Source organism: Sander lucioperca, chromosome 22, assembly GCF_008315115.2.
Source record: "Sander lucioperca isolate FBNREF2018 chromosome 22, SLUC_FBN_1.2, whole genome shotgun sequence".
NCBI classification, from domain to species: domain Eukaryota; kingdom Metazoa; phylum Chordata; class Actinopteri; order Perciformes; family Percidae; genus Sander; species Sander lucioperca.
Window position 1 is genome coordinate 479,421 of NC_050194.1, and position 12,543 is coordinate 491,963.

The following is a 12,543-nucleotide window of genomic DNA, read 5'->3' on the forward strand; positions in this document are numbered from 1 at the left end:
CGCCTCCTCTGCTGCTTCCCCTCTCCTCTCCTCCCATCCTAGAGGACAGAGCGATGCGGAGACAATAGGACGCAGAGCCGGAGGAGTCTGCAGGATGCTCGGCGCCACATCCACCGTCACAAGGCTGCACGGAGGCTTTTCTCAGGAGATCAGGCGTTTCTCCCAACTCACCTGGCCTTAGTATGCTCTCAGACCATCCCGTGTGTTCACCAGCAGCTTGGACTGACAGTGCGGACTCCACAGCCTCCATATGGGAACCAATTGAAGGGTGAGTAGCGAAATAAACCTGGATTTACGCTTTATCTATCCTCACCTGCACCCTGACTAACCCGCATCTGATTTACTAAATTATACAGCAATTAGCCTACAAAAATAGCAATAACTGTATTACACTGTATTTTCTTGTATTCATGATCGATTAGGCCTATTCTGTGCAGCAGCATACAGAAAACAATGCTGTGCTCCTTGATCACAACACAATCTCTTTCACCGCTCCCTCAACCACCACCCCCACCATACATCCTCTGTTATATACCATGTTATATACAGCAGCTCGTGTGTGTGTGTGTGTGTGTGTGTGTGTGTGTGTGTGTGTGTGTGTGTGTGTGTGTGCGTGCGCGTGTGTGCGCGTGAGTGCGCGCGCGCGCGCACACTAAGTGACAGTGATTTTCCTCCGTCAGTGTAGTCTGAGGACACACTGCAGGGGGGAACCAACGTGACATAGCCTGACAAAATGCTGGAAGCTGAAAATAATAGGAGACCATAATGTTTACATTCTGACTGCCTTCGTCCACATGCTGATTTCAGTGTGCAGTGCTGTGTGTGTGTGTGTGTGTGTGTATATGTGTGTGTGTATGTGTGTGTGTGTGTGTGTGTGTGTATGTATGTGTGTGTGTATGTGTGTGTGTGTTTGTGTGTGTGTGTGTGTGTATATGTGTGTGTGTATGTGTGTGTGTGTGTGTGTGTGTGTGTGTGTGTGTGTGTGAGCCCAAGACACAGCTGATCAAAGTGGGTTTAAGCTTCTTGATGGCACGTTAAAGCCAAGACACACACACATGGAAAATACACTCCAGCATGATGAGTCACAGATCACAATGTAGGTCACAGAGATGGTCCAGTCGGTGCTCAACAATCTTTGTCAGTGCGCGTCTCGCTGACAGCGGTGGTAACTTCACCTGATAGGAAAATGGGAGATGTTCTGATGTTGCTAATATATATATAAACAATGATGTTTGATGTAGGTGCAGAGATGCAATGTGTTTCACTTTTATGCGGTACATGACGCCAAACTCTTAACTGTAAAAGAAAACCATCAATAATTCATTAGTTTTTAATTACAGCTACCTCGGGGTCAGAAATCTGTTGAATGCTACCATAATATGGTTATTATCACAATACTCAATAATAGATAATATTGGATTATCGACCAGCCCTACTGTTAAGAGTTTTACATTTTGTTACCTTTGTTCACTTTCTTGCCCTGAGGTAGATGAGAAGATCAACGTCACTCTCATATCTTTACGCTACATATGAAGTGAGAGCCAGGGGGCGATTAGCTTAGCTAAGCACAAAGACTAAAAGCAAGGGGGAAAGCTAACCTGGTGGTGTCAAAAGTGAAAAAAATCCACCACCTAACACCTCTAAAGCTCACTAATTAACATAGTGGATCTTGTTTATTTACTCCGTGCACAACCTGAAATGTAAAAACGCTAATCTACAGCTTTACAGGGAGATATGTGCAAGAACAATTTCTTGGCCGCATTTATGCAATGTTTTCACTGTCTGGCGTGGCTCTGCTCTGTTTGACTTGACTCACTTTTTTAGTTCCAGTACATTTCTCTTTTCGTTTTCCACTGCAGATTTTTTTAAATCTGGGTCTGTGGCTAGTACTGGCTACTATAAAAATCTTGGGTTTTTAGAGGATGTCCTGGGTCGCGCTAGTAATGATTTCTCTGACAAATCAGTGGTCTGCAGTGTTTTAACTCCACCTTTCAGTATCGGCTCAGCTCACTTGGAACCTCAACTGTAAGGTACAAAAAAAGACCAGGTACTATCCACAACTTTTGCTAAGGAAACACGAAAATAAATGTTCCACCGTGTAACGAACTAAACAGAACTTAACTGGGCTGGACTGCTTGGTGGAAATATGAAGTGAAGTCTTGGGGTCTCTGCTGCTGGTTGCCTCATGCTAAAGACAAGACTTCAAAAAGTAAAATTTAAAGGTGCTGGCACTGGATTGCTCCCGATGCTGCGTAATCCGAGTGTATGTGACTGTGAATGTTTATCTGATGAGCAGGTGGCACCTTGTATGGCAGCCTCGGCCACAGTGTATGTAGGAATGTGTGTGAATGGTTCCTGTACAATGTAAAAGCGCTTTGAGTAGTCGTTAAGACTAGAATACATGCAGTCCATTTAGAAATAGCGACTGCAATTTTCTTTATTTACCCATATTCTTTTTTTCAAATGGCAGCCCGCAAAGCAGACGTTCCTCTGTTTGGTTGCTGATAAATGATCCAGCGATCCAGTGTCACATTGAAGATGATGTCACTGCCATTTCACACAGTGTCACTATGAAGGTCAGTTAAGAGTCCGGGTAGTATCTGCAGTGTAAAACGAAACTGAGAAAAGCACCTGGTACCAAAAGTAAGTTGAGTCAAGTCAAGTCGACCCATGCCGTGGAAATGAAGCATAAGATATCTTCGGACAGAGCCAGGCTAGCCTTTTCCCCCTGCTTCCAGTCTTTCTGCTAAGCTAACTGTCTGCTACCACTAGCTTTATATTGTCCGTACATTCATGAGAGTGGTATCAACCTTCTCATCTAACTCTCGGCACAAATGCTGAAAAGTTTGTTTCCCAAAATGTAGAACTATTCCTTAAAATGTGTGCATTTTAGAAATACTGTTTAAGCTTTTATAAGCAGGTTAATGCCCTTCGAGGTGTCCATAACCTGGTAATTAATTCACTCTGCGGAGGCAACCATCCAACGCTCCGTTGTCCATTAATTCCTGATAATGGACACCTTCCTATATTTCTCATATTGCGACTTGATATAATCTTTTGTTAGACCCTTCCTGGCGAGTAAACACCCAGGTCTTTCATACTCCATGCCTTTAGTTTGTAACGCAGGTTTCCGTTACAAATTTGTAGTTTCCAAGTCCATGATGAGATAACTCTGATGACATCATCATGACATCATAAGGTGTGATTTTCCAGAGCCACAGAAGACGATATGCTGTTGTCATGTATAAAATCGGTGGAGTGCAACTTTAAAGCCAGAATGTGGGATTGTGAACTTGTTAATGAGAAAGGTTTGAATGTAGTTTTAGAACCGTAAAAGAGTTCTACAATAAGGTCAGAGGTCAGGGGTCAGTTACAGAAAGAGGAGTTCTGAATAATTATTTTTCTAACCTTTAGACAAAGCTGTAAACAATTCCGAAGACAATTCTGATGTGGGCATTACATTTAATGGCTTAATGTCTGTGTTGTGGTTGCTCCTTACACATTAAACAGAAATGTGTTTGTTTGTGGCTCATGCATCAGGAAAACTGAAAGGTCACCGAAAAAGGGTGAAGATGGCGTTGGCTCTAATTGTTCCGGGGCAGTATTGCTTCATCAGCGGGGGTGGACATGGCCGTGTTCCTCGCCTTGGTTCGCTAAATGTGCTCAGCCGATCAGCTCTGCCTGCTGGTTGCATAAGCAGTCTGGGATTTAGTCGCTGCTCTGTTTCCACAGTGTCAGTGTTGAGAGAGGAGGCAGGAAGAGGGGAGGGCTGGATTTGTGGTCGCTTCACAGGAACATGTATTGTGTGTCCATTTCAGTATGTTGCATTTGAAAGCCTGTGGGAGTGTACAGGTGCAGTCCTGAGGAGGAAAATAGGATTTTTATAAAATGGTTAGTTTAAAGCTGCAAGCAAATCATTACCACATGCATTTTTAGATTATTTTTTAAATAATTACTAGAGTTTGCAACACTTATTTTCATCATCAATTCATCTATTGATTGATTTTTGGATTAATCGGTTATAATTGTTTAGTCTTTAAAATATCCAAAACTACTGAAAATTGTAGATCACAATTGACCATAGCACAAGTTAGCATCTCCAAGATGGTGTCCAAAACTCCAAAAATATTCATTTTAAAATAAAACAAACAGCAGTAACACATTTAGGATTCTGGAGCCAGCATGTGCTTGGCATTTTTGCTTGTTGACAATTTTGATAATAAAATAATTTAAGTAATTATTTTATTATCAAAATTGTTATTGATTCATTTTCTTTCAATCAACTGATTGATTTATTTACTAACAGCACAAATGATTACAAATGAGGCTGTCACAAAAAAACTGGAAGCCTCTACACTGCTCTTTACCTTTTGAAATAGAGGCTAATCTGCTGCATTATTTACAATATAAATTGGTGGCCTCATGGGGGCAGAGGAACTCCAAACCAAGCGGAAAGTACAGCATTGACATTATCACCAAAATAGTTATGGAAAACATGTTAGCTAAATTTAGCAACATTAGCATTCATTTAAATGCATATGAAATTAAAATGCAGATAAATTTAAAGGAAAACTAAGCAAATATTGACTTCGAAGTTTCATAGTTCCCTTGACAATAAGCTTGTGTTTAAGTTATAGTAATGATTTAGAAACATGATCATGAAGTTAAACAAGATTTTCAGCATTATTATTTTAACTGTATTCCTCTGCAGAACCAACACACACACACAAGTTGCATGTGTGTTAGGATCAGAAGTGCCACAGTAAGCGCTTCTGAGCCTGGACACAAAATAATGGCCTTCTCTGTTTTCAACTGCCTGGCCTCCCTCCTCTGTGTGTGTGTGTGTTTATCACGTGTTCGAGAGCTTTTACTTAAGAGAGGGAGAGAGGTACAGTACATCCTCTCTCCGCTGCCATTTATCACCCAAACTGACTCATCTCTCCTCACCTGCTGGTGTCAACTGCTCTGCCAGTCCGAAAGAGGCCTTTTCAGAGGCCTGTGACAGGGATGACGTGTGTGTGTGTGTGTGTGTGTGTGTGTGTGTGTGTGTGTGTGTGTGTGTGTGTGTGTGTGTGTGTGTGTGTGTGTGTGTGTGTGTGTGCGTGTGTGTGCGTGCGTGTGCGTGCGCGTGTGTGCGTGTGTGTCACATAGTTGGTAGTCTGACTCACCATGTGGACCATTGGTATAGCCTGCCAATGGTTGCTTATTTCAGACAGAATTCTCCTCCCCTTCTGCTCTGGCATTCCCCTTGGCAAGCAGCATTTAGAATTACTTAAGCCTTCACTGCAGATAATTAGCATTTTCATTGACTATCACACTGCAGATCAGAGCAGCAGACTGTGAGCTGCAACATCAAAGGCTTGTTATCTATTGCTGGCCTTGAAAACCAACACACACTGTCCTATTTACATCCCAGAACAGCACATGTGTTTCTTCCATGTTTCCATCCTCGACAACTTTTTTTATTAAATGAAAAGGGGTATACTAATGGAGCTGCCTGCCCTCCACACTCTGGACACAGTGACAATGAATGTGACTTACGAGGCCAAACATGCACTGAACAAACCCGCCATTTTTAAGTAGTTGAACCAGCGGTGTTTTTTTTTTCATATGAAACAAAATTTGTATTCTGGCTATGGCAAACAGCCACATGCCGAGAATCAAAAACAACACACCTTCGACGTTCTGTGTGTGTCGTGTTAGGTCACGGCAGTTTCCTGTGGCGTCGCTATGACGACCACCCACGCTCATTTCACGTATGAGGTGGTACTAAATCTGCAATGGAAAAAGGAGGACGGTGCACCGCGGTCGAGCCGAGCCAAGTAGAGCTGGTACTAGCAGTGGGTAAGCGCCATTATATAGCGTCTTTCTACCTTACCGGACAACGCGCTTAACAATTTTCTTCTTATTCCTCCATTCACATACATCGATGGTGACAGAGCTGCCATGCAAGGCGCTGGCCCACTATATGACGTGCCCACTGCTGTACCTCAGTCAGAAGTGACAGAGACTGTTGCGGCCGCAAAAGAAAAAGACCTCGCTCTCTCCGGACAATACTGGCGTCTAGAAAGTCGCTAGATTTGTCGCTAGTCATCACTTTTTTGAGCCCGCTCCCATACTGTACAGAGGCTCGTAGGCTCTCCGTTGGTGTGAACCACAATCATTGAGCCATCTAGGGATGAAGCAACTCCTTGCTCCCACTACTGTACAGAGCCTCATAACAGCGTGCATGCAGGATCGTTTGAAAGTCATACACACACATATGCACACACAGAGAGTCATCGGTTTATAGTTCAATATTGTGTAATTATAATGTGATTTTTATGTCAATTAAAAAATGTGTCCTCTCTCGTTTCTGTACAGTGATACCAGCTGTTAGCTGTCCCACCTAAGCGTCCGTTTCCCAGTTTTTTCTACTGGTCCGTCCCCTAAAGCGGTCCCTAGAATGAGTTCTTCTCCACTGGTATCTCGAGCCAACATGGACATCCTGGACGAGTTGCAGCTGATCGCAGCCCAGAACCTGGAGAGGCTGGAGGTCAACAAGTACTACGAGGTGATCAGGGAGCTGGGCAAGGGCACCTATGGCAAGGTGGATCTGGTCATTCACAAGATCAGAGGTGAGGGGACACATACACACAAACAATCCTGCTGCTTTAAATAAGCAACAACAAAAATACAAAAGTCTATTCGATTATTTTTCCTCCACTTCGCCCAATAAGGTACAAAAATGGCACTGAAGTTCCTGAAGAAGAAGACAACAAAGCTGAAGTCGTTCCTGCGGGAGTACAGCATCTCACTCTACCTGTCCCCCTGCCCTTTCATCATCAACATGTTTGGCATCGCTTTCGAGACAGATGACTACTATGTGTTCGCACAGGAGTACGCTCTGGCAGGGGACCTTTTCGATATCATTCCTCCACAGGTGCACCATCTTATTTTTTATTCTGGTTATTGCTTCTTTCCATCATTGCTTTTGAGTCAAGGACTTAAGCAAAAATATCCGTCTCGACAAGTTCTTAAGAAGTTAAAACACAGTTGAGTCAGTGATGGAGTACACAAGTCCTGGCCTCAGACACGAGTCTATCTCTAGTTGCTATTCTCTGGACTTGGACTCACGACTTGGACTTGGACTTGAGGATTTATGAAATCGGACTCGAGCATTCATGAAATAGGACTTGGAAGTTGGATGAAGTTTTTGACTACTTTTATAATAGGCAGTGATGGAGTACTTAAGTCCTGGATTAGGACTCGACTCCAACTCAAGTTGCTATTCTCTGGACTCGTGACTCGACTCAGACTCAAACTCAGATAATGATGACTCAACTCAGATTCGAGACTTGACTCAGAATCGACAGTTGTAACTGGTATAAGTTAGATTAGTGAGGACGTCAGTCAGTGGAGTTTTTAGTCCAAAATCAGCCAGCACAGTGATGCATGTTTCATTGGTGTATATAGCCTACCATATGTATTGTCTCTGATCTCCCTCTGTCCGTTCCTTCAGGTTGGTCTTCCTGAGTCAGTGGCAAAGCGCTGTGTGCACCAAGTAGCCATCGCTCTGGACTACCTGCACTGTAAGAAGCTGGTCCACAGGGACATCAAGCCTGAAAACATCCTCATTTTTGACCGAGAGTGCCGCAAAGTTAAGCTGTCTGATTTCGGCATGACCCGCCGAGCTGGCTCACCTGTGAAAAGAGTGAGTACCATTTCAATCTATGACCTTGGAAATTCTGTCTTGTTTCGAACATGGTGTTGACCTGTTGAGTTTCCCCTGCAGGTGAGTGGCACCATTCCCTACACCGCCCCAGAGCTCTGTGACGTGTCCCGTCACGAGGGTTTCTGCGTGGACTACAGCACTGACGTTTGGGCCTTCGGTGTGCTGCTCTTCTGCATGCTGACTGGCAACTTCCCCTGGGAGAAGGCGCTGCCTTCCGACTCCTTCTACCAGGAGTTCATCCGCTGGCAGAGGAGGAGGACAAACACGGTGCCTTCGCAGTGGAGGCGCTTCACTGAGCAGGCCCTCCGCATGTTTCGGCGGCTGCTTTCCGTGGAACAGGACCGCCGCTGCTCCGTCAAAGAGGTTTTTGGGTACTTCAGCCACTCCTGGATGCTGGACGCAGAGAACAACACCAACAATGGCAATGGCAACGGCAACAGCGGAGGTGGTGGAGAGAGGGTGGGTGGCGGAGGAGGAGGAGGGGTGCGGGAAGAGGTGGATGGCACTATCTCATCATCTTCATCTGGGGAGGAAGACGAGGAGCTCCTTGTGGAGAGGATGAAGCAGCAGACTTTATCTCCTCTCTCCCCGCTGTCACCTCTCTCTCCCATTTCTCCGGTGGCAGTGGAGAGGGGGAGTGGTGGCGGGGCTAAGGGCGGCATGATGGAACCAGGTGGTGGCCACCATTTTGTGTCCGTCTCCACCAACAGCTCTGTGTCATCCACCAACAGCTACGATCGAATGCCGCGAGAAAACAGTTCACCAGGTGGCCGCATGGTGGTGGCCACGCCTATTGAAATTTGCGTCTGAGTGCGTCAGAACGTTGATGTTTTCACAGATCCACTGGTACACACTTTTTATACCTCTTATCCAAATGTGCATGCATGGAAAAAGAAACAAACTGATGAGTACTTACATGTATCCTGTTATAAACATCTTGGGAAAGGAAGAGCACATGAAAGACTTAACAGAGAGTATTTGTAGAATGCGTACATTTTGCATGAGGTAGGGTTTTTGGATTGAATTGGAGTCAAAAGATTCCATGAGAAGCCCCATTTACAAAATGATTTCAATGGTGTGTGAATTTGCAGTTTCGTGAAACCCAGAGGAAAAATGAAAAATTGCTACCATTAAAGATTCTGTCAGTAAAACCATCCGAAAAGAAGCCCAAAATGTATTTCTTAAAGCAATACTTTTCAAAGTTGCAGAGTACTGTGTGATCTGTTCAGGACGTCACTGGGTGTCATTTTTGAATGAAGCCAAGGGACAAAGGATTTGTATTTTTAAGAAGACTAAAACAGAGTTCAAGGAAATACCTTGTAAGATAAAAACGGACAAGCAGTGGTTTTAAATGTTTCATGTGTGACAAAAATGTGAAAGTGTGAGTGTGTTGTGTGTATTACGGTGTTCCGTGTGTTTAAATCCAAAATAAGTGGATTTATTTTGCTTTAAGAATTTTAATATTTATTTTAATCTAAACACACTATTTTTTCTATTGTTTTTTTGTAAAGCAGCTTTCTTTGCTTTTCGTTCAACTTCACATTGTATTTTGGTGTTCTGGCATAGCTGTGCCAAATCTTCTTCCATTTGGTTGGCTGCTGTATATATTGGTATTCATACCAATAGTTGTATATCATCTATGAGGTTTGACCAACGAAACCCGTTGGTATATTTTATCAACTTTTTTTTAATGGAATATTTTATCGCTATTGTCCGTAAACCAGTATGTTCATGAGCGACAGACTAGACTGAGAGAAGGCTTATGATGTCTCTGTTCTTCATGTCAAACATATCTACTTCACTGATGAAAGAGTATTTTCTAGCCACTCTCAAAATAGTTTTTGTATAGCTTCTGTGTTCTTTCTTTTTTCTCTGAAAAAATATGTTTGTATTGCTTATGTTTTCTTCAAAACATGTAGCAACATGTATTGTCTAAAAAGAAAGGAGAATTAATCAGTTAGCATTTTCAATTCAATCAGAAGAAGAAAAAAAATCACAGAAGACGAGTCACCTTTTATAATCTGCATGAAGAGTAGCTCAAACTTACCTTTACGAAGAAATTGAACCGGCTTTACGGGAAAAAAGGTTAAAAAAGAAACGTAAAATGTTGTGATGTGGAATTCCTGCCGTAGCACAGTTTCTTGCAATATGTCCCTGAGTGAATATTGCCGTCATGATCTCTTGAGACATCCTAGGGCTAAAAAAATCGCAACAATAATTTGTTTCTATTCAGTGTGTTGTATATGTATTACTATCAATGCAGTAAACTAATCTCACCACCTTCAGGAACAGAAAATAAGCAAAGCATGATGACATAGAGCGAGAGCTTGAATTTAAACCACAGATAGGGAATTAAATTATGTAATTTTTGCTTCTAAATTGCCACCTTTAGTGAAGTAGTGTGGCATAGATACATTTTTTTCTATTAAGTTAAAATAACAGAAAAAAATAATCCATTCATTTCTTTGACTCAATATTACCTAAATAATTTGAGGGGAAAAAAAGCATTGGATCACGCATAGGAATGGACGTTTTGTGTGGTGCTTTGCATGAACTTGTATGTGCTAAAGCTCTGTTGTGAAAACTTGCTCAGTGTTTCTCCTGTCACAAGCTGTAGTACTCTGTAGATGTAGTATAGCTGCAAACAACATGTTTCTTTATCTTGTGAGAGTCAGTAGCCTCAGCTTGGATCTGCCTGACTGAAGATCAGCTAAACTCGGTTCAGCCCTTACAGAAACCGTTTTCATCAAAGCTGTTCCCGGATCAGCAAGTGAGTATGCAAATTACTACATCTTGTGACAATCTCTGACCTCATTGGCAGCCTCCTGACTCAGAACAAAGGACAGTCCTGATACAGACACTGTAGCTGCGCTGTTTTCTATAGCTGGTTGCTCTCCATCAGCCAGCTGCAAGCAGCACTGGCTCTGCAGCATTTACTGTGTAAGCTTTAGCACATCACATTAAACTGGGGAGGCGTCTCACATGACTCAAGAAAAGATTACACAGGCCTGTACATTACCTTGTCATGTCATTCTTTCTCTGCAGTTTCCCCCCTAAAACCAGCCTTCTACTTCTCCTTAGCCCTTCCCAGATTTATCTCTATGTATCAAATGTCCATCCTAACAAATTATTTAGTCTCATTATAAGTCAAGTGAGAAATTCAGTAAATATGGCAGTGGTTGAGCCAAGGGCTGTCACTTTTTGAAAAAACAAATGAAATGTAATTTGTTCAAATTATATGGAACGCAGCCCACATTGTAATCAGATAAGAAAATATGCTGCCGCATTGACATTCTGTTCATTTGCTGTGCCTCCACAGCATTAGTTAACACCAAGCTAACATTTTACTTCAGATTTGTTCTTGTTACCATAACGCAGGCATTTGTATTTTAAAAAGGTAGTAAACAGCTTTACTATCTACAATTTTACCATCTGTGGTGTCAAATCCCAAATGTTTCCACACATAACTTCTCACATTGGTTTAGTGTTATGGTTATCTGTTGGCCACAGTTCCTATTTTCCTCCACTTTGCGTAAGCAAAAACAACACGTGTAGTTTACAGATAGGGAAACAGGGCAGGCAATAGATCAGAGTGACAGTGTATTTTCCACTGTTTATTTGTCCGTTACTGCAAAACCTCACCTCCATGATGCAATATTTTTTTTCTAAGATGGCAAAGGTATGCCTTGCCCTAATCTGTCTCGATTGACTTGGTATTGCCTTTGCCATCCTAGGAAATGCAAATTTGCCTCCTGGACTTGCTTGCAAGTCAGTTTATACAGAAGTCTATACGGAAGTTAGTCCGTTGCCATGTACATAAAAATGGCTGGCGCTCTGATCATTCTGCTAGTTTCATTTGAATGGGAGTGGCCTTTCTAGCCATTTAATTTACCTTGGTTAGAATTGATATTTTGATATAGTAGTGTAACCGGTCTGCACTGGCTGTGCCATTGTTTTCCTATGGGGAAAGCGGTGGAGACAACTCAGAGGAAACGCTACCCTTGGTGTGGCGCACTGCCTGAAATTGCCGCCGAGTACTGCACTCAAAGTTCAAATTATTTTAACCTTGACCTCGTTGCCACTGACCTTTCAACACGCAACCAAAGCCAGATGCAAAGATGATGTGTCGGCGGCTTTACTTCTTTTACTATCAGGTCCAGTATCTGCTGCAACTGAGGACACCTGGCCTGGGAGGATTGAGTCACTCCAAAATATTAAATAAAACTAAGGGAACCGTACCTTTGCTGCGAGTCACTTTCCCTTTTCTTCCTAGTGACGCCTGAATCAGTCGCTGCTGCCTCCTCATCTTATCCATAATGTAATGTGTTGTATGTAAACAGAGTTCCAATGTCTTTCTGTACTTATTTCAAAGCATCATGATTTTGGTGGAATTTTAGTGAGTAGATGACCACAGCACTAGAACTCGTATCCAGTTCTGTCTTTGCAATACAACTGTCTTCCTGTAAACTGAAATTTAGTCAATAAAATGAGAATTCTTGGTAGAGTGATGTTTGCTATTGTTTTTTTCCCCAGGAGTCCTCTGTGATGCATTAGGACATACAGGTGGAGTTGATTAATAGTATAGTTTGTATGTACCGTACAGTGTGTAAGTTTGTCTCATCCCAGGAGATACAGAATATAATAAATTTGTAGTGGCGTGCTCACATCAGAGCCTTATAGAAACTGGATAGTTAATTATATATCTATTTTGTAACTTGGGGTCTCTGTAAATTAAAGAGTATGATCTAGACCTGCTCTATATCAAGTGTCATGCGATAACTTTTGTTGTGATTTGGTGCTATATGAATAAAATTGACTTGACAAAGATA

At 42.5% G+C, this 12,543-nt stretch overlaps 1 protein-coding gene and 1 long non-coding RNA gene across 2 annotated transcripts in view; one reads left to right on the top strand and one right to left on the bottom strand.

Annotated features, from left to right (window-relative positions):
- On the top strand, positions 1-12,215 carry LOC116044122 (serine/threonine-protein kinase SBK1-like). Its single transcript, XM_031291162.2, has 6 exons — positions 1-268; positions 6,364-6,617; positions 6,720-6,922; positions 7,502-7,693; positions 7,775-11,077; positions 11,123-12,215. Exons 2-5 carry the CDS (start codon positions 6,446-6,448, stop codon positions 8,522-8,524), a joined length of 1,317 nt encoding a protein of 438 aa, XP_031147022.1. The 5' UTR covers positions 1-268; positions 6,364-6,445; the 3' UTR covers positions 8,525-11,077; positions 11,123-12,215.
- LOC118494228 overlaps positions 5,708-12,543 on the bottom strand; it is a 26,325-nt gene continuing 19,489 nt past the window's right edge. Inside the window, exons 3-4 of the long non-coding RNA XR_004896317.1 lie at positions 7,320-7,323; positions 5,708-5,828 (exon numbers count right to left, since the gene is read on the bottom strand). This is a non-coding gene — a long non-coding RNA (uncharacterized LOC118494228). The remainder of the gene's footprint in view (positions 5,829-7,319; positions 7,324-12,543) is intronic.